Source organism: Coregonus clupeaformis, chromosome 18, assembly GCF_020615455.1.
Source record: "Coregonus clupeaformis isolate EN_2021a chromosome 18, ASM2061545v1, whole genome shotgun sequence".
In the NCBI taxonomy this organism is placed as follows: Eukaryota; Metazoa; Chordata; class Actinopteri; order Salmoniformes; family Salmonidae; genus Coregonus; species Coregonus clupeaformis.
Window position 1 is genome coordinate 34,426,722 of NC_059209.1, and position 21,961 is coordinate 34,448,682.

General features: G+C 44.9%; 1 protein-coding gene and 1 non-coding gene across 4 annotated transcripts in view; both read left to right on the forward strand.

The window, feature by feature from the left end:
- The window catches only part of LOC121530725 (ankyrin repeat domain-containing protein 31), a 63,242-nt gene that overhangs the window by 18,784 nt on the left and 22,497 nt on the right, over positions 1-21,961 (forward strand). For 2 of the 3 annotated variants that reach the window (XM_041835919.2, XM_041835920.2), the window contains exons 9-18: positions 2,472-2,614; positions 2,719-2,863; positions 2,990-3,026; positions 5,585-5,796; positions 11,049-11,191; positions 12,348-12,492; positions 12,700-13,119; positions 17,220-19,778; positions 20,000-20,158; positions 20,937-21,079. In XM_041835919.2, the coding sequence (XP_041691853.2) occupies positions 2,472-2,614; positions 2,719-2,863; positions 2,990-3,026; positions 5,585-5,796; positions 11,049-11,191; positions 12,348-12,492; positions 12,700-13,119; positions 17,220-19,778; positions 20,000-20,158; positions 20,937-21,079 (4,106 nt within the window). The remainder of the gene's footprint in view (positions 1-2,471; positions 2,615-2,718; positions 2,864-2,989; positions 3,027-5,584; positions 5,797-11,048; positions 11,192-12,347; positions 12,493-12,699; positions 13,120-17,219; positions 19,779-19,999; positions 20,159-20,936; positions 21,080-21,961) is intronic. The other variant, XM_041835921.2, reaches the window with a different exon arrangement.
- Positions 3,122-3,198, forward strand: trnas-uga. Its single transcript has one exon. It is a non-coding gene; the product is annotated as a tRNA-Ser (tRNA).

Consider the following 21,961-nt stretch of genomic DNA (forward strand, 5'->3'; position numbering starts at 1 on the left):
GCGAGAGGCAACCCCAAGTAATTTTTTTGGGGGGGCACACTGCGTGGACGACGGGGCTGCTGGAGGCAGCTACAGGGCGAATCGGCGGACTAGGAGAGGAGGCCACCAGGTTTGGGGGGCTGGAAGGGTGGTTGGCGGAGCCTAGAGGTAGAGCAGAGCCAACTCCCCGTACTCAGGCTAGGCAGCGTGAGACTGGGCAGGTTCCGTGTTATGCGGAGCCACGTGCTGTGCCGCGAGTGTTCCGGCACAGTCCTGTACGTCCTGTGCTAGCACCACGCACGTGTCGTGCTAAGGTGGGCATGCAGCCAGGACGGAGTGTGCCGGCTCAACGCTCGTGGCCTCCAGTACCCCTCCTCGGTCCCGGATATCCTGCGCCAGTGCCACGTGCTGTAGTGCCAGTACGAGTGCACAGCCCTGTACGTCCTGTGCTGATGCCTCACACAGATTGTGTGGAAATAGGCATTCAGCCAGGACGGGTTGTGTCAGCTCTCCGCTCCAGACCTCCAGTCCGTCTCCACAGTCCAGCCCGGCCTGTTCCTGTCCCTCGCACCAAGCCTGTAGTGCGCGTCGCCAGCCCGGTCCGGCCTGTTCTTGTCCCTCGCACAAAACCAGTGGTGCGCGTCGCCAGCCCGGTCCGGCCTGTTCCTGCTTCCCGCACCAAACCAGTGGTGCGCGTCGCCAGCCCGGTCCGGCCCGTTCCTGCTCCCCGCACCAAGCCAGTGGTGCGCGTCGCCAGCCCGGTCCGGCCTGTGCCTGTCACTCGCACCAAGCCTGTGGTGCGCGTCGCCAGCCCGGTCCGGCCTGTTCCTGTCACTCGCACCAAGCCTGTGGTGCGCATCGCCAGCCCGGTCCGGCCTGTTCCTGCTCCCCGCACTAAGCCTGTGGTGCGCGTCGCCAGCCCGGTCCGGCCTGTTCCTGCTCCCCGCACCAAGCCTGTGGTGCGCGTCGCCAGCCCGGTCCGGCCTGTTCCTGCTCCCCGCACCAAGCCAGTGGTGCGCGTCGCCAGCCCGGTCCGGCCCGTTCCTGCTCCCCGCACCAAGCCAGTGGTGCGCGTCGTCAGTCCGGCACGGCCCGTGCCTGTTCCACCGGTGCCTGGTCCGGCACCGGGCAGCTGCTCCACTCCGGAGCCAGAGCAATCCGCTCCACCGGTGTCCAGTCCAGCTCCGGCCAGCGGGACCAGATCAGGGGCGCTACGGGGGGGTGGAGAGAGAGTGGTGGTCACGCCCGGAGCCGGATCCGCCTCCGAGGCGGAATGCCCACCCGGCCCCTACCCTCTTGTGTTTGGTTGGCGCAGTCGCAGTCCGCGTCTTTGGGGGTACTGTCAAGCCCTGGCTCTGGGGACTCTTAAATGTTGAGCCAGGGTGTTGATTTTCATTGTTTAGTTTTCTATGTTTTTCGTTCTAGATCGTTTATATCTATGTTGGCCAGGGTGGTTCCCAATCAGAGACAGCTGTAGCTCGTTGTCTCTGATTGGGGACCATACTTAGGCAGCCTTTTGGCATGTTAGTTTTGTGGGATCTTGTTCCGGAAGGTTTGTGTTGTAACCTAGGACTTCACATCTAGCATTCCAGTGTTAATACTAATTGTAATTATTTTGCACTATAGCCTATTTATTGCCTTACCTCCATAACTTGCTACATTTGCACACACTGTATATATATTTTCTGTTGTATTTTTTTGACTTTATGTTTTTTACCCCATATGTAACTCTGTGTTGTTTTTATCGCACTGCTTTGCTTTATCTTGGCCAGGTCGCAGTTGTAAATGAGAACTTGTTCTCAACTGGCTTACCTGGTTAAATAAAGGTGAAATAAAAAAATAAAAAAAACGTATCGTTTGTTTATTGTTTTGGTTCGTGTTGTGTACACTAAATAAAGAATGTACGCTTATCACGCTGCGCCTTGGTCCGCTTCATCTGTCAACGATCGTGACACTGAGTTGCGTTACCAAGGTAACCTCCCGCCCTTAAAGGGTCAGGGGAAAATTGTTGTCTTATCTGTGATATTTTGGTTAAACAATATACCACATTACTTCTTACTGGTAATACATTTATTGTGTTAGAAATATTACAAAGCATGCTCATCCATTTGTTGTGTGTTTTGTTGGTGTAAATTTAGCACTAAAAAACTACTGCCACAGTGGTTGGTGCACCAAAAAGTTAATTTTAGGCCCTGCTCACACACAACGCAGGAAAAGACACTGGACTGGAGGGGGTACATTTATGGACATGGTTTCCTTTTTATACTTTTATTGATATTTTTCTTTAAACAATGATTGAATAGAATATAAATGTTTTGTCCATTGAAACTGACATTTACCTTTTTTGCTGTTTGTCTATTTTATGAGTAGGGTCATTTCCTGTGTATAGTGATGCAGGAATTAATTCAGTCATCCTGAACAGACTTGAATGAAATGAATAGAGCATATCTCTATGCTGTGACCATCAGTTGTTGCTTTATTGTCTCTCACAGGTTGGACTCCTCTTCACGAGGCAGTGTCCCACGGTCACTATGAGATCAGTAAAGACCTGATCCAGACTGGAGCTCTGGTCAACTGTATTGGAGACAGTGGAACCACGCCTTTACATGATGCTGTAGTGCAGGGACACCTGCAGGTACATATGCCGTACATGGTCTTCTCCTTGGCACTGACGCCCTAGGCTTACTTGTGTGTTTGTGCTGCATATAAGATAATATTTGTTTTGTGTGTGTGTCCCAGATAGCAGAGCTGCTGTTGAAGCACGGGGCAGACCCTCTACTGAAGAACAACAACGGGCAGACAGCCTATAGCAACACCACAGAACCCTCTCTGATCAAACTCATGGAGAACAACATCCCCAAGAACAAGAGAAAGGCACTAGCAGGTCTGGACCTTTTCCGTAACCAAGGGTGTGTCCCAAATGGCACCCTATTCCCTTTAGAGTGCACTACTTTGGGCCAGGTCCCAAATTAAATAGGCCAACATGTTGTTCTCTCTATGTCTCTTGTAGGGAGAAGCGGGGAGCAGTCAGGAGCTGGAGGACCCATGTAAGTTGGCGGTGGGGGAAAGTGGCTGAGGTTTACACATCTAGCCTACCATAACCAGAAAGCCCCATTGTCATAGGCACATTTCATATCACCTAGGCTATACATGTGGCTCAGTTGGTAGAGCATGGTGCTTGAAACGCCAGGGTCGTAGGTTCCATTCCTGCTGGGGCCACACATACGAAATTTGTATGCATGCATGACTAAGTTGCGTTAGCTAAATAGCATATTTTTATATATTACACAACAAACCCCTGTGATTCTTGTAGTACATTGTTGATGATTGATTAACATTTGTCTAAGTCAACAAACTAAGTCAACAAACTAAGTCAACACAATGTCATATAAGAGCTATAGCCCTTTGTTAATACTATAGGTCTAAATAGGTCTGAGACAGGACTCTCCAACCCTGTTCCTGGAGAGCTACCCTTCTGTAGGTTTTCACTCCAACCCCAGTTATAACTAACCTGACAATGACATTGCTCATCCATATATTTATATATTCTTATTCCATTCCTTTACTTAGATTTGTGTGTATTAGATATTTGTTGTGGAACTGTTAGATATTACTTGCTAGAAATTTAAATAATGCATTCCAACCTCTGGATTTTTCTAACCTTTCTGGACTATACAACAAAATTATGATGGTCCTCTGTAGCTCAGCTGGTAGAGCACGGCGCTTGTAACGCCAAGGTAGTGGGTTCGATCCCCGGGACCACCCATACACAAAAATTTATGCACGCATGACTGTAAGTCGCTTTGGATAAAAGCGTCTGCTAAATGGCATATTAATTAATTAATTAATATTACTGCACTGTTGGAGCTAAAAGCACAAGCATTTCGCTACACTCGCAATTACATCTGCTAACCATGTGTATGTGACCAATACATTTGATTTGATTTGATTTTTGATTTGATTCAGCTTCTCAAATCAAATCAAATGTTATTTGTCACATACGTCGAATACAACCAGTGTAGACCTTACCGTGAAATGCTTACTTACAAGCCCTTAACCAACAATGCAGTTCAAGAAAATAGTTAAGAAAATATTTACTAAATAAAATAAAATAAAGTAAAAAATAAAATAAAAAGTAACACAATAAAATAACAATAACGAGGCTATATACAGGGGGTACCGGTACCGAGTCAATGTGGCGGGGGTACAGGTTAGTCAAAGTAATTTGTACATGTAGGTAGGGGTAAAGTGACTGCATAGATAATAAACAGGGGGGAGTCAATGTAAATAGTCTGGGTGGCCATTTGATGAATTGTTCAGCAGTCTTATGGCTGGGGGTAGAAGCTGTTAAGGAGCCTTTTGGACCTAGACTTGGCGCTCCGGTACCGCTTGCCGTGCGGTAGCAGAGAGAACAGTCTATGACTAAGGTGGCTGGAGTCTTAGAAAACATTTTGGGCCTTCCTCTGACACCGCCTAGTATATAGGTCCTGGATGGCAGGAAGCCATCCAGGACCTGGTACTTCCTGCTTTAGTTTTTGCTTTTAAGCAGGAATCAGGAGGATAGAATTATGGTCAGATTTGCCAAATGGAGGGCGAGGGAGAGCTTTGTATGCGTCTCTGTGTGTGGAGTAAAGGTGGTCTAGAGTTGTTTTCCCTCTGGTTGCACATGTGACATCAGGCGAACAATACCTCGAGACTTCTGTAGACTTCTGTGGTCCTCTGTAGCTCAGCTGGTAGAGCACGGCGCTTGTAACGCCAAGGTAGTGGGTTCGATCCCCGGGACCACCCATACACAAAAAAATGTATGCACGCATGACTGTAAGTCGCTTTGGATAAAAGTGTCTGCTAAATGGCATATTATTATTATTATTATTACTTCCTTAATATTAGACATCGCGCACCAGCTGTTATTGACACACACCCCCTCCCCTCGTCTTACCAGACATGACTGTTCTGTCCTGCCGATGCACGGAAAACCCAGCCAACTGTATATTATCCGTGTCGTCGTTCAGTCATGACTCGGTGAAACATAAGATATTAGAGTTTTTAATGTCCCGATGGTAGGATAGTCTCAAACGGAGCTCATCCAGTTTATTCTCCAGTGATTGCACGTTGGCCAATAGAACGGATGGAAGTGGCGCGTTACCCACTTGCCGACGAATTCTCACAAGGCACCCCGATCTCCGCCCCCTGTATTTCTGTATTTTCTTCACGTGAATGACGGGGATTTGGGCCTGGTCTCGGAGAAGCAGTATATCCTTTGTGTCGGACTCATTAAATAATACATCTTTGTCCAGTTCGAGGTGAGTAATCGCTGTTCTGATGTCCTGAAGCTCTTTTCGGTCATAAGAGACGGTAGCAGCAACATTATGTAGAAAATAAGTTACAAGCAATGCGAAAAAACACACAAAATAGCACAGTTGGTTTGGAGCCCGTAAAACGGCAGCCATCCCCTCCGGCACCATTATATCAACAAGTGAATTACTAGAATCAGGTGTGCTAGATTAGGGTTTGAGTAAAAACCTACAGGACTGTAGCTCTCTAGGAACAGGGTTGGGGAGCCCTGGTCTGGGGTATATTAGGCTAATATCTGTTGTCTGTAAAGGAGAGCGTTGAGGTCAGTGTCCAAGGGCACTGTGTCCAGGAACATCCCTGGGGGGTCCCAGAGCGGGCGGACCGTCACCCCTCTGAATATCCTCCACCGGAAGAACTGTTACGGGGAGACTCTACTCCACGTTGCAGCCATTCAGGGAGACATCCAGAGGGTCAGAGACATGGTGTCACAGGGGCTCGACGTCAACATGGCCGACAACGCAGGTAAGACATATAAACTCAGCAAAAAAAGAAACGTCCCTTTTTCAGGACCATGTCTTTCAAAGATAATTCGTAAAATTCCAAATAACTTCACAGATCTTCATTGTAAAGGGTTTAATCACTGTTTCCCATGCTTGTTCAATGAACCATAAACAATTAATGAACATGCACCTGTGGAACGGTCGTTAAGACACTAACAGCTTACAGACGGTAGGCAATTAAGGTCACAGTTATGAAAACTTAGGACACTAAAGAGGCCATTCTACTGACTCTGAAAAACACCAAAAGAAAGATGCCCAGGGTCCCTGCTCATCTGCGTGAATGTGCCTTAGGCATGCTGCAAGGAGGCATGAGGACTGCAGAAGTGGCCAGGGCAATAAATTGCAATGTCCGTACTGTGAGACGCCTAAGACAGCGCTACAGGGAGACAGGACGGACAGCTGATCATCCTCGCAGTGGCAGACCACGTGTAACAACACCTGCACAGGATCGGTACATCCGAACATCACACCTGCGGGACAGGTACAGGATGGCAACAACAACTGCCCGAGTTACACCAGGAACGCACAATCCCTCCATCAGTGCTCAGGCTGTCCGCAATAGGCTGAGAGATGCTGGACTGAGGGCTTGTAGGCCTGTTGTAAGGCAGGTCCTCACCAGACATCACCGGCAACAACGTCACCTATGGGCACAAACCCACCGTCGCTGGACCAGACAGGACTGGCAAAAAGTGCTCTTCACTGACGAGTCGCGATTTTGTCTCACCAGGGGTGATGGTCGGATTCGCGTTTATCGTCGAAGGAATGAGCGTTACACCGAGGCCTGTACTCTGGAGTGGGATCGATTTTTAGGTGGAGGGTCCGTCATGGTCTGGGGCGGTGTGTCACAACATCATCGGACTGAGCTTGTTGTCATTGCAGGTAATCTCAACGCTGTGCGTTACAGGGAAGACATCCTCCTCCCTCATGTGGTACCCTTCCTGCAGGCTCATCCTGACATGACCCTCCAGCATGACAATGCCACCAGCCATACTGCTCGTTCTGTGCGTTATTTCCTGCAACACAGGAATGTCAGTGTTCTACCATGGCCAGCGAAGAGCCCGGATCTCAATCCCATTGAGCACGTCTGGGACCTGTTGGATCGGCGGGTGAGGGCTAGGGCCATTCCCCCTAGAAATGTCTGGGAACTTGCAGTTGCCTTGGTGGAAGAGTGGGGTAACATCTCACAGCAAGAACTGGCAAATCTGGTGCAGTCCATGAGGAGGAGATGCACTGCAGTACTTAATGCAGCTGGTGGCCACACCAGATACTGACTGTTACTTTTGACCCCCCCCTTTGTTCAGGGACACATTATTCAATTTCTGTTAGTCACATGTCTGTGGAACTTGTTCAGTTTATGTCTCAGTTGTTGAATCTTGTTATGTTTATACACATATTTACACATTTTATGTTTGCTGAAAATAAACGCAGTTGACAGTGAGAGGACGTTTCTTTTTTTTGCTGAGTTTAACAGCCATTTATATTGAACAAAAATAAAAACGCAACTTGCAACAATTTCAATGATTTTACTGAGTTACAGTTCACATAAGGAACTCAGTCAATTGAAAAAAATTAATTAGGCCCTAATCTATAGATTTCACATGATTGGGCAGGGGCGCAGCCATGGGTGGGCCTGGGAGGGCATAGGCCCACCCAAAGCCAATCAGAATACGTTTTTCCCCACAAAAGGGCTTTATTACAGACAGAAATACTCCTAAATTTCATCAGCTGTCCGGGTGGCTGGTCTCATATGATCCCGCAGGTGACGAAGACAGATGTGGAGGTCCTGGGCTGGCGTGGTTACACGTTGTCTGCGGTTGTGATGCCGGTTGGACGTACTGCCAAATTCTCTAAAACGACGTTGGGAGGCAGCTTATGGTAGAGAAATTAACATTAAGTTCTCTGGCAACAGCTCTTGTGGACATTCCTGCAGTCAGCATGCCAATTGCATGCTCCCTCAAAACTTGAGACATCTGTGGCATTGTGTTGTGTGACAAAACTGCACATTTTAGAGTGGCCTTTTATTGTCCCCAGCACAAGGTGCACCTGTGTAATGATCATGCTGTTTAATCAGCTTCTTGATATGCCACACCTGTCAGGATCATATTGGCAAAGGAGAAATGCTAACTAACAGGGATGTAAACACATTTCTGCACAAAATATGAGAGAAATAATATTTTTGTGAATGTGGAACATTTCTGGGATCTTTTATTTCTGCTCATGAAGCATGGGGCCAATGCTTTACATGTTGCGTTTATATTTTTGTTCAGTATAGTTTAAATGTAGTTCAATATACTTAACAGATACTCACACACAACACACATCAATAATATTCCAGCTATTACAGTGATTTTACACTGCTAAGAGTTAATAATATTGTACATTTATGGCGTGTTAACAATTATGAAAATATAGTTTTTTTTACTTCCTGCTTTTACTTCCTGCTTTGCTCCTATGGGTACACTTGCAGTGGCCGCCAGTCCAGCCATTATGCCATCATTGACTTGAATGGGGACTCCTTTTCTATTCATGATTTTTCTATGTGTACAGTATTAGTTATTCACAAAGGAAGGCTCAATCAACAAGAATGGAGTCCTTGGGAGTGACCAGGTTTTCCCACATAAGAAAATACTACAGTTTACTATAGAGTACTACAGTACTTACTATATAATTCTATAGTAAATGGTAGTATACTGTAGAATACTATACTACACACTTGTATCCCTCGATCATGTGTAGTACTTACTGTAGAATGTTGTAGGATACCGTAGAATACGATAGTATTATCTGCACAAAAAAACACTAGTAAATACTACAGTAATTTCAGCAAAAACACTGCAGTCCACCAAAACACTATACTTTTAACTATATACCCTGCCCATTCTCCTCCCCCATATCATTGTTTTGTGCCAACCATAACTGGGAAACCTACATGCCATGTATAGACCATATTGTTTTCCCTACAGGTTATAGAAAAGAGCAGAAGCTCTGAACTATCAGACCCCAGTCCTACCTACCTGTCTGTCTGTCTGTCTGTCTGTCTGTCTGTCTGTCTGTCTGTCTGTCTGTCTGTCTGTCTGTCAGTTATGGAACATTTGGTCTTTTATTATTTCTCCAGTAGGTTTCCTGAAGGAGAAAGCCTCCACTTCTATGTCAAAGATAATAAAACAAAAACACTATAGTATTTACTACAGTCCTCATAAAACACTACAGTAAGTACTATAGTGTACTACAGTCCGCAGAAACACTACAGTAAATACTACAGAATACTGCAGTCCGCAAAAACTCTACAGTAAATACTACAGAATACTGCAGTCCGCAAAAACACTACAGCAAATATAGTACAGTCCGCAAAAACACTACAGGATACTACAATCTGAAAAAACACTACAGTAATTACTATAGTATATACTAGTTTTCTTTTACTACAGTATTTATACTATAGTTAACTGTAAATAGTACAGTAAATACTACAGTATTTTTGCGGACTGTAGTGTTTTTGCGGAATACTACAGTAAAGTCCGCAAAAACACTACAGTGAATACTATAGTATTTATACTGTAATATACAGTGGGGGAAAAAAGTATTTAGTCAGCCACCAATTGTGCAAGTTCTCCCACTTAAAAAGATGAGAGAGGCCTGTCATTTTAATCATAGGTACACGTCAACTATGACAGACAAATTGAGAATTTTTTTCTCCAGAAAATCACATTGTAGGATTTTTAATGAATTTATTTGCAAATTATGGTGGAAAATAAGTATTTGGTCACCTACAAACAAGCAAGATTTCTGTCTCTCACAGACCTGTAACTTCTTCTTTAAGAGGCTCCTCTGTCCTCCACTCGTTACCTGTATTAATGGCACCTGTTTGAACTTGTTATCAGTATAAAAGACACCTGTCCACAACCTCAAACAGTCACACTCCAAACTCCACTATGGCCAAGACCAAAGAGCTGTCAAAGGACACCAGAAACAAAATTGTAGACCTGCACCAGGCTGGGAAGACTGAATCTGCAATAGGTAAGCAGCTTGGTTTGAAGAAATCAACTGTGGGAGCAATTATTAGGAAATGGAAGACATACAAGACCACTGATAATCTCCCTTGATCTGGGGCTCCACGCAAGATCTCACCCCGTGGGGTCAAAATGATCACAAGAATGGTGAGCAAAATCCCAGAACCACACGGGGGGACCTAGTGAATGACCTGCAGAGAGCTGGGACCAAAGTTACAAAGCCTACCATCAGTAACACACTATGCCGCCAGGGACTCAAATCCTGCAGTGCAAGACGTGTCCCCCTGCTTAAGCCAGTACATGTCCAGGCCCGTCTGAAGTTTGCTAGAGTGCATTTGGATGATCCAGAAGAGGATTGGTAGAATGTCATATGGTCAGATGAAACCAAAATATAACTTTTTGGTAAAAACTCAACTCGTCGTGTTTGGAGGACAAAGAATGCTGAGTTGCATCCAAAGAACACCATACCTACTGTGAAGCATGGGGGTGGAAACATCATGCTTTGGGGCTGTTTTTCTGCAAAGGGACCAGGACAACTGATCCGTGAAAGGAAAGAATGAATGGGGCCATGTATCGTGAGATTTTGAGTGAAAACCTCCTTCCATCAGCAAGGGCATTGAAGATGAAACGTGGCTAGGTCTTTCAGCATGACAATGATCCCAAACACACCGCCCGGGAAACGAAGGAGTGGCTTCCTAAGAAGCATTTCAAGGTCCTGGAGTGGCCTAGCCAGTCTCCAGATCTCAACCCCATAGAAAATCTTTGGAGGGAGTTGAAAGTCCGTGTTGCCCAGCGACAGCCCTAAAACATCACTGCTCTAGAGGAGATCTGCATGCAGGAATGGGCCAAAATACCAGCAACAGTGTGTGAAAACCTTGTGAAGACTTACAGAAAACGTTTGACCTGTGTCATTGCCAACAAAGGGCATATAACAAAGTATTGAGAAACTTTTGTTATTGACCAAATACTTATTTTCCACCATAATTTGCAAATAAATTCATTAAAAATCCTACAATGTGATTTTCTGGATTTTTTTCCCTCATTTTGTCTGTCATAGTTGACGTGTACCTATGATGAAAATTACAGGCCTCTCTCATCTTTTTAAGTGGGAGAACTTGCACAATTGGTGACTGACTAAATACTTTTTTCCCCCACTGTATATATACTATAGTATTTTTTCATGTTTGTCTGTTATCTCATGCAGGTTGGACTCCTCTTCACGAGGCAGTGTCCCACGGTCACTATGAGATCAGTAAAGACCTGATCCAGACTGGAGCTCTGGTCAACTGTATTGGAGACAGTGGAACCACGCCTTTACATGATGCTGTAGTGCAGGGACACCTGCAGGTAGGTACATATACAGTACGTGTCGCTATAAACCATGGACACCTACATCCAAATAAAGTACAGAATCACTAATGTCCTTTAGCACCCAGACGGATTTAGTTTCAGTGTGTATGCATGTGTGTATGTTTGTGTGAGAGAGAGAAAGACGGAGAAATTGTATGTGTGTGCGTGTGTATTAGAGCTGGGCAATATTGACAAAAATCCATATCGCGATAAATTGACTGAATTATCACGATAAACATAAATTAAATGATAAGATTCATAAAACGACTATTACTGCTTTGAATGTTGTACCTATCAATTGTCCTTTTAACAATCATCCATATTAGCAAACTTATTTCATTTCAAACTTCACATTTCTCTATTAGGACCCTATTCATAGGTTGCAGCTCAGTCACTCGGTCGTGTCACGTCATTGTTATGAACGTTCTCAAGCTTCCCTCTACCAGCCGCGCAATAGTGGTGTCCTAAAGTCGTGATAAAGCCCAGTCGTTCTGGACGGAGGCTAACGACTGTTTAGTATAAATTACACTATAGTACCTGGAAATACTATGGCATTGCTAACATAGTCAAATATTTTGTAGGAAACAACTTTGCCAGCATTATCATGTTGTCAAATTTACTTTAGACAGATGGCAATGTTGTCATTAGCTAGCAAAGTACGTAAAAAATAGCTACCAATGCTAATGGTTACTAGCTAAAATCCGGTGGCCACCCCTCAATCTTAGCTAGCTAGCTATCGTTATACGACCTCTAAAGTCAATCTGGCAACATCAAAATGATGACAAGGTTTTCCTACTAATTATTTGCCTCCTTTTGAATGTCGTTGTATTTCCAAGCCACTGTAATGTACTTTTTATGAAATATTCATCAGCGCTCGTTGACGATGCATTGAGTAGAATGCTCAGTCGGGCATTAGTCCAAAACTAACATTTTAAAAAATGTATTGTGACGGAACATGCAACCCATGAATAGGTTATTTATCGTAATGAACGATATCAGCAAAATGTTCACGATAAGTGGTCAGGTTGGTCGGTGTCGAAACATTTCAGTTTATCGTCCCAGCTCTAGTATGCATGCGTGTGTTTGCAAGTGTGAGCGTTACCTCTGTAAATATCATACTAGGTCAGCTGTGGTTTTGCTGTGTGTGTCCCAGATAGCAGAGCTGCTGTTGAAGCACGGGGCAGACCCTCTACTGAAGAACAACAACGGGCAGACAGCCTATAGCAACACCACAGAACCCTCTCTGATCAAACTCATGGAGAACAACATCCCCAAGAACAAGAGAAAGGCACTAGCAGGTCTGGACCTTTCCATAAACTAACACCTTCTGTTGTTTCTTTGGTTTAGGTTTCTACCAAATGTTTTGCTATTGTGTATATTATTTCATGGTAAAGCTATATTGTTCTAGGCTTGGGTGAGTTTCCTAAAAGCTTCGTAGCGCTGTCATCTTTGGTCCATTGACAAGGTGATCTTAGTCCTGTTCTGTTCTGTTCTGTTTGTCCTAGCTCCAACAAGACGACCTGCAGACTCGTCCCAACTCAGCCCGTCCCAAAGTGGAACAGAGAGGAAGCTCAGGAGGTTAGCAGCACAGGCAGATCAGACCAGCACTGACCAGGAGAGATACCAGCAGAGACGCACAACAACCAGGTCTGAAACCAGCAACACTGACCAGCAGAGACGCACAACAACCAGGTCTGAAACCAGCAACACTGACCAGCAGAGACGTACAACAACCAGGTCTGAAACCAGCAACACTGACCAGCAGAGACGCACAACAACCAGGCCTGAAACCAGCAACACTGACCAGGAGAGACACACAACAACCAGGCCTGAAACCAGCAACACTGACCAGGAGAGACACACAACAACCAGGCCTGAAACCAGCAACACTGACCAGCAGAGACAGACAACAACCTCTCCTAAAGGTACTTGAACCAGGTGTATGTGTGTGTGTCTGTAAAAACAGTAATGTGTATGTATGGGCTGTAGTGCTCTTTCTATCTCCTCCTGTCTCTCTGTCCAATACAACTGAAGACTGGTTCACATCTCTCCTCCTCAGGCAGACTAAAACCCCAGCCCCCTGTACTACAGTCATTTACATTTACATTTTAGTCATTTAGCAGACGCTCTTATCCAGAGCGACTTACAGTTAGTGAGTGCATACATTTGTTTTCATACTGGCCCCCCGTGGGAATCGAACCCACAACCCTGGCGTTGCAAGCGCCATGCTCTACCAACTGAGCTACACGGGACCCTAGATGTAGGCCAACCCAACCCTTTCCTGTTACTTTTCCTGTCTGTATGTAGGCCAACCCTTTCCTGTTACATTTCCTGTCTGTATTTAGGATAGTCATGTATTCTGCCCTGTACTAGTCCCCATCATAGAACTAGCATTACTAGGACGGACATTCTACCATTCTCCATTGAGTGTACTCATGAGTGTACCAACCAGTCAAATCACTATTGGGCTTTGTAGTTTCTAGTGATTCGATTTATATGGTCCTCACACAGACCTGGCCACCAGAATAACCTCTCCTCCCCCTCCTCCTCCTCGCCCTCAACCAATCCCAGAGGTCCTGAGGAGAAGGAGTCCGCTCTATGTCCCCAACCCTGACCCAGAGGTACAAGGAGAGGACAGTGTTGCTATTAGTGACAGCGAGCGCATCGAACCAGAGGTACAAGGAGAGGACAGTGTTGCTATTAGTGACAGCGAGAGTGACGAGACCATTGACTATACAGGAGAGGTTTTTAACTTCTCATCGGATGAAACAGAAGACTGGACTCATGAAACCACGCTGGAGTACTATAGAGAGGGAGCTGTGAGGAGCAGGGAGGACTCTGCTTGAGCTGGATTATAGCTTGTTGTTGTTGTTGTTGTGTTTTGTCTATGACATCAAATTTGTTGTTTTGTTTCATCTATTGTCCCAGTTGAAACTGTAACGAAAATCTTTCTCAGTCTGATCAATGTTGATCATATTGAATTCAAAGTTTTTTTAAATTAATTCAGTTTTATCTTGTGTTTTGTATTTAAAGATTATGTACATGTTTGTTGAGTATATCTGTAAGTCGCTCTGGATAAGAGTGTCTGCTAAATGACTAAAATGTAAATGTAAATGTATATTTTCTCTCAGAGTTATTTTTCCACAAAGAATACCTTTAAACATTAATTGAAGGGATTATGTTTGTGACATTGGGATAATATATTGTATAATATGTACAGTGAGGGGAAAAAAGTATTTGATCCCCTGCTGATTTTGTACGTTTGCCCACTGACAAAGAAATGATCAATCTATAAATGTAATGGTAGATTTATTTGAACAGTGAGAGACAGAATAACAACAACAAAATCCAGAAAAATGCATGTCAAAAATGTTATAAATTGATTTGCATTTTAATGAGGAAAATAAGTATTTGACCCCCTCTCAATCAGAAAGATTTCTGTCTCCCAGGTGTCTTTTATACAGGTAACGAGCTGAGATTAGGAGCACACTCTTAAAGGGAGTGCTCCTAATCTCAGTTTGTTACCTGTATAAAAGACACCTGTCCACAGAAGCAATCAATCAATCAGATTCCAAACTCTCCACCATGGCCAAGACCAAAGAGCTCTCCAAGGATGTCAGGGACAAGATTGTAGACCTACACAAGGCTGGAATGGGCTACAAGACCATCGCCAAGCAGCTTGGTGAGAAGGTGACAACAGTTGGTGCGATTATTCGCAAATGGAAGAAACACAAAAGAACTGTCAATCTCCCTCGGCCTGGGGCTCCATGCAAGATCTCACCTCGTGGAGTTGTAATGATCATGAGAACGGTGAGGAATCAGCCCAGAACTACACGGGAGGATCTTGTCAATGATCTCAAGGCAGCTGGGACCATAGTCACCAAGAAAACAATTGGTAACACACTACGCCGTGAAGGACTGAAATCCTACAGCGCCGACAAGGTCCCCCTACTTAAGAAAGCACATACACAGGCCCGTCTGAAGTTTGCCAATGAACATCTGAACGATTCAGAGGAGAACTGGGTGAAAGTGTTGTGGTCAGATGAGACCAAAATCGAGCTCTTTGGCATCAACTCAACTCGCCGTGTTTGGAGGAGGAGGAATGCTGCCTATGACCCCAAGAATACCATTCCCACCGTCAAACATGGAGGTGGAAACATTATGCTTTGGGGGTGTTTTTCTGCTAAGGGGACAGGACAACTTCAGCGCATCAAAGGGACGATGGACGGGGCCATGTACCGTCAAATCTTGGGTGAGAACCTCCTTCCCTCAGCCAGGGCATTGAAAATGGGTCGTGGATGGGTATTCCAGCATGACAATGACCCAAAACACACGGCCAAGGCAACAAAGGAGTGGCTCAAGAAGAAGCACATTAAGGTCCTGGAGTGGCCTAGCCAGTCTCCAGACCTTAATCCCATAGAAAATCTGTGGAGGGGAGCTGAAGGTTCGAGTTGCCAAACGCCAGCCTCGAAACCTTAATGACTTGGAGAAGATCTGCAAAGAGGAGTGGGACAAAATCCCTCCTGAGATGTGTGCAAACCTGGTGGCCAACTACAAGAAACGTCTGACCTCTGTGATTGCCAACAAGGGTTTTGCCACCAAGTACTAAGTCATGTTTTGCAGAGGGGTCAAATACTTATTTCCCTCATTAAAATGCAAATCAATTTATAACATTTTTGACATGCGTTTTTCTGGATTTGTTTGTTATTCTGTCTCTCACTGTTCAAATAAACCTACCATTACAATTATAGTGTCACGCCCTGGCTCTGGGGACTTTTATATGTTGAGCCAGGGTGTTAGTTTCTATGTGTTAGTTTCTGGGTGTTAGGTTCTATGTTTTGTTTTCTATGTTCTTGTTCTAGTTTATGTGTTTCTATGTTGGCCGGGGTGGTTCCCAATTAGACAGCTGTGGCCCGTTGTCTCTGATTGGGAACCATACTTAGGCAGCCTGTTGTGGACTTGTCTTTTGTGGGATCTTGTTCCGTGTAGGTTTGTGTTTATGACCGAGGACTTCACGTTTCGTTTTGTTGTTTTGTAAATTGTTGTTAATAGTACTCAATAAAAGAAAAACTGTATTACCGTATTTTCCGCACTATAAGGCGCACCGGAGTATAAGCCGCAGCAGCTAAATTGAATGATATTGAATGATGTGTACATATATAAGCCGCACTGGACTATAAGCCGCAGGTGTTTTAATGTTTAATTACCATATGTAAGGGTTCGTGCACAGAGGGGATTGTCGGGAAAGAGACAAACTGTCTCGCTCTCGTAATGTCTGTCTGTCTTGCTCTCGTTCTGTCTCTCGTTCTGTCTCTCGTACCACTCTCGGTTCCACTTTTACTTTTGCGCGCTACCTGTCTCACTCTTTTCCGGGCTCCAGCTTTTCCTGCTGGAGCCCGCCGCTTAAAGGTGGGGGGGCGCGGACCGGTCATAGAGCCCATAGAGTTAAAGTTGGTGGACTGTAACCTGTAAAATCCATAGATTTAGGAGGTCTTCTAGTGGCCGTTAGCTGTAAAAATCCATAGATTAGCCGCACCGTTATATAAGCCGCAGGGTCGAAAAATTGGAAAAAAGGCGCGGCTGATAGTCCGAAAATTACGGTATTTTTTGTAAAGAAGCTACAGTAGTAGCTGTTACAATTAAATACTTTTTTGTAAAAGTATGACAAAGTATCTTATTTATTTGTAAGCTCACGTTCAACGTTGCTCCTTCTATTGTATCATAAAACTTGTTCATGTTAACAGAGATCATCCTGAAATTATAAAGTGCTTTTTTGCAATTAAAGTTGACATACTCCTTTGTCAAATGTTGGTAATTTTCTGCAATTAAACACAACACTTGACACCTACATTGCTTAACCCTTTTTTAACTCTGGAACGGCGGTGATAAATTGATTGACTGATTGATTGACAGACTTGTTTATTAAAGTGTTCTGCACCATTTCAGATGGCCAGCCAGTAGGGGTTTATGGTTCTACCAAACCATCTATATGGAGTTTTCCATTAATGAGGTGTTCTGTGCTCAGTTGCAGGGGTCTTGAGAGAGAAAGAGGAGCCTCATGGTGATGGCTCTACTGGTCCAAGCCAACCACTACCTTCTGTCCAGGATGGGAGGCAGTCTAGAGCACCAACTATGAAGAGGAACCTGGATGACCAGGCAGGGGAAGAAGACCCAAGGCCTAATCACGCCATTTTATCAGACATATCCACACCCAGAAAAGTCATTAAACGCATCACCACCAAACGGAAGGATATATTTGATTTGCTCCTGCAGAGCAACCCGTTCGACCTGGACAGTGTTCTACTGGCGGCCCAGACAGGAAATGGTCAGGCGACAACAGGAAGTCATCATGACTCTGTTGATTCAGTTGTGTTGAGAAGTCGAAGCACAGATTTCCTGCTGGGGACAGCAGATTTCAGAGGAAAGGAGGGAGGAAGGGAAAGGAAAACAGAAAAACAGGAAGTGATGAAACCCTCACAACGCCAGAGAGAGGAGCTAATTCTAACTCCAGATGGGCATCTCTCCCAGCATACTGACCACTGCCAGAGCCAGAGAGAGGAGCTAACTCTATCTCTAGATGGGCATCTCTCCCAGCATACTCACCACATAGACGTAGCAGGGTTCAATCTAGGTGAATATCTAAATCTCAACCCAACAAAGAATACTGACAAATACCAACACAACACAATCTGTGCAGAGGAAACCAGTCAAAACCCTGACCAGAATACATGTCCTGAAGCCTTAGTGCCGCTAGCTGGTGAGGATGCCACAAGAAACAGCATTTCCAGCGATAGGTCAAAGGTCACCCTCACCCACCGACCTGCTAGGCCAGTGATTGACCCCATTGACCTGAGCCTAATGGACCAGGATGACACCCGCTGTACCCTTATAGACAACCTCTCACCTGTTGAACACCTGTCCCTGTCCAGAGCACCTGTCCCTTTGGAAACCACTGACGCTGTGAATGTCTGTGTGGCTGGGAGTTCATCTCCATTTACTGGTGATCAGTGTAAGCTAGACAATGCTCTCCTGTCCGAGGAAGACTTGGAGGAGCAGTGTAGCGTGAGTCTTCTTCCTACAACAACAACACACCTGGATGTCACAAGACAAGCTTCCGTTGTTGACGGTAACGAGAAGCAGACACAACCAGTCGAGATGCCATCAGCGATGGATGATGATGAATATCTTGGCTCTTGCAACACCAGCTCTCCATCCCTCCTAGTGGCTGAGGAGCTCCACGGCCCTGTGGGGATATCAGAATGTACAGAGACCAATATCAATACACTGTTTATGCCTAGAGCAAGTCAAATCCCCAAAGCTTCTCCCATTGGATCAGATGTTGGTTTAAAAGCCAACCTGCTTAGACGCACTGGTCTCGATCTCCAGCTGACTGGAAACAGACTGGACAGAGAGACCACGGCTGCTGTGACTAGTAGAGACGGTGAGAGGTGTCATATTGATGGTGGACAACGTGAGGGACGCTTTGTAACACACAGAGAGTCTGGAGACCCTGATGCTTCTACTACTGACAAGACTAAAGACGATGACGCTGACAGCTTCCCTGACTCTGACTGCACCGTGGTCTCTGAACTGGACCGCGCAGAGACAGAGAGCAATGATCTGGGACAAGTTGAAAAGGAGGAGGTGGAGAAAGCTCATGTTCAACTTGATTCAGAAGCGACAATTGGTTCCTTTCAAGATCAAGTGAGAGGAGTAGAAAACCAAACCCCCGGGACTGAAGATGAGGCTTTAGAGAGTAGAGGCAAGGTAGAAGAGGAGCAGACTGCTGATGCTTTAGATACAGTAATAGATTACACTGAAGATCAGGCTTTAGATACAGTAATAGATTACACTGAAGATCAGGCTTTAGATACAGTAATATATTACACTGAAGATCAGGCTTTAGATACAGTAATATATTACACTGAAGATCAGGCTTTAGATACAGTAATAGATTACACTGAAGATCAGGCTTTAGATACAGTAATAGATTACACTGAAGATCAGGCTTTAGATACAGTAATATATTACACTGAAGATCAGGCTTTAGATACAGTAATAGATTACACTGAAGATCAGGCTTTAGATACAGTAATAGATTACACTAAAGATCAGGCTTTAGATACAGTAATAGATTACACTGAAGATCAGGCTTTAGATACAGTAATAGATTACACTAAAGATCAGGCTTTAGATACAGTAATAGATTACACTGAAGATCAGGCTTTAGGTACAGTAATAGATGACTCTGAGGCGTGTGAGATGAATGGTGATGGATCTACTACTACTGTAATGGAGGGCTCCACTGGCCTGTTACCCGCTATAGATGACTGCCAAGCTAGAGACGACATGAGGGAAGATGAACCAGAGATCAACACTATGCAAAGTGACGCGGGCAGCGCCACACACCACAACAGCTCCAGTCAACACAAGAGGAAAGCCAAGAGCAGTAGAGCCAGACCTGGCAAGAGGCAGGCCAAGCTGTTGTTGAAACCAAAGCCAAAGCCAAACCCTTGGGCGTCGCAAAACACCAGCACTCGCACTAGTTACACAACCGATGGTGCTGATACCTCATCTAGTTCAGGTATTGGAATATTGTATTTGTGGATAGATTCACTTTTTCAACATTGTTAATTGATTCATAGATATAACGGCAAACCGATAGTAAAATAAAATCTTGCATCAAATAGAACATCTTAGATAATTCAGTGTTTTCCCGTTGTTGTCCCCTTGATCAATCATATTTTATTCATATTTCATACATATTTTATTTATGTCCTCATTTTTCTATCAATGTTTTATCAGTAGTTAGCATGCCTGGCACAAAGATTCCCTTGAGGAATCTCCACAAGAGAAACCGCATGGGAGAGAGCCACCTTCACCTGGCATGCAAGAAAGGAGACCTGGCTCTAGTGAGAGGCCTTATTGAAGCAGGTTTAAATGTCAACCAGATAGATCACGCAGGTTTGTAACAGCCCAGACTCTAAACTATTTCATTTTGTTCAACCTTTATTCTAGCAGGGTGTCATTGAAACCAAGTCTCTTTTTCAAACGAGCCCTGCACAATATAAAAACACACATCAATACAAAACTATTAAAACGCAATAAAATATTAAATTACAAAACATCTCTGGTCAGATAAATGGTTGCTTTCATTGGTAGTCCCGTGTAGCTCAGTTGGTAGAGCATGGCGCTTGTAACTCCAGGGTTGTGGGTTCGATTCCCACGGGGGACCAGTATGAAGGACATTTTTGTATTATGTTAATATTAATATGCCATTTAGCAGACGCTTTTATCCAAAGCGACTTACAGTCATGCGTGCATACATTTTTTTTTGTGTATGGGTGGTCCCGGGGATTGAACCCACTACCTTGGCGTTACAAGCGCCGTGCTCTACCAGCTGAGCTACAGAGGACCACTCACTAACTGTAAGTCGCTCTGAATAAGAGCGTCTGCTAAATGACTAAAATGTAATTGGCCAGTACTGTACTAGTAAAATGACGACCTTCTTTTCATGTAAAATCTAACTGATCCCCAACATAGTCCCTATTTTCTTTCTAAACCAGTGCTCCTTTACTATTGTTTTAGTGTTGTGTCTTTCTCTATGTCCATTAATACACTGAGTTACACTTTAAATTAATATTCATTAATCCTTTTAACCCCTTATAACTGTTTGTAAATGACGACGAATGCTTTATGAATGCTTATAATGCATCGTAACCTGCCTGTGTGTGTGTGCCAGGCTGGACGGCGCTGCATGAGGCCAGTGCTGCAGGCTCCGAGGCTGTGGTCAAGGAGCTACTGCAGGCTGGGGCTGACGTCACCTGTAGAGGTCTGGAGGGCCTCTCTGCTCTGCATGATGCTGCTGCCTCAGGACACTACGAGGTAGGCTACACACACACACACACTGATTGATAGGATTGACTGACTGGGTGGCTTACTAACGTTGATTATGTACGATGAACTGACACTGGTGTGTGTAGTGTATGCCCGTTGAGAATCAGACGTCAAGTTATTCCCAACTTCCCAACTTCAACTATACCCTGATGAAGACAGCTTGTCTGTCAAAACGTTGGTTATTAGGTTATTAAATTATTGCATCTGAGCTAATAGAGTGTGAGGCTCTCCTATTCTTTTTCAAGTGTTCTACTCTGCTACCCAGCACCTCTCCTAAACAGGTGTTCTACTCTGCTAGCCAGCACCTCTCCTAAACAGGTGTTCTACTCCGTTAGCCAGCACCTCTCCTAAACAGGTGTTCTACTCTGCTAGCCAGCACCTCTCCTAAACAGGTGTTCTACTCTGCTAGCCAGCACCTCTCCTAAACAGGTGTTCTACTCTGCTAGCCAGCACCTCTACTAAACAGGTGTTCTACTCTGCTAGCCAGCACCTCTCCTAAACAGGTGTTCTACTATGCTAGTCAGCACCTCTCCTAAACAGGTGTTCTACTCTCAGCCAGCACCTCTCGTCCGCTAGCCAGCACCTCTCCTAAACAGGTGTTCTACTCTGCTACCCAGCACCTCTCCTAAACAGGTGTTCTACTCCGCTAGCCAGCACCTCTCCTAAACAGGTGTTCTACTCTGCTAGCCAGCACCTCTCCTAAACAGGTGTTCTACTCTGCTAGCCAGCACCTCTCCTAAACAGGTGTTCTACTCTGTTACCCAGCACCTCTCCTAAACAGGTGTTCTACTCTGCTAGCCAGCACCTCTCCTAAACTTTCTACTCCGCTAGCCATCACCTCTCCTAAACAGGTGTGCGTTTCTTTCGCCT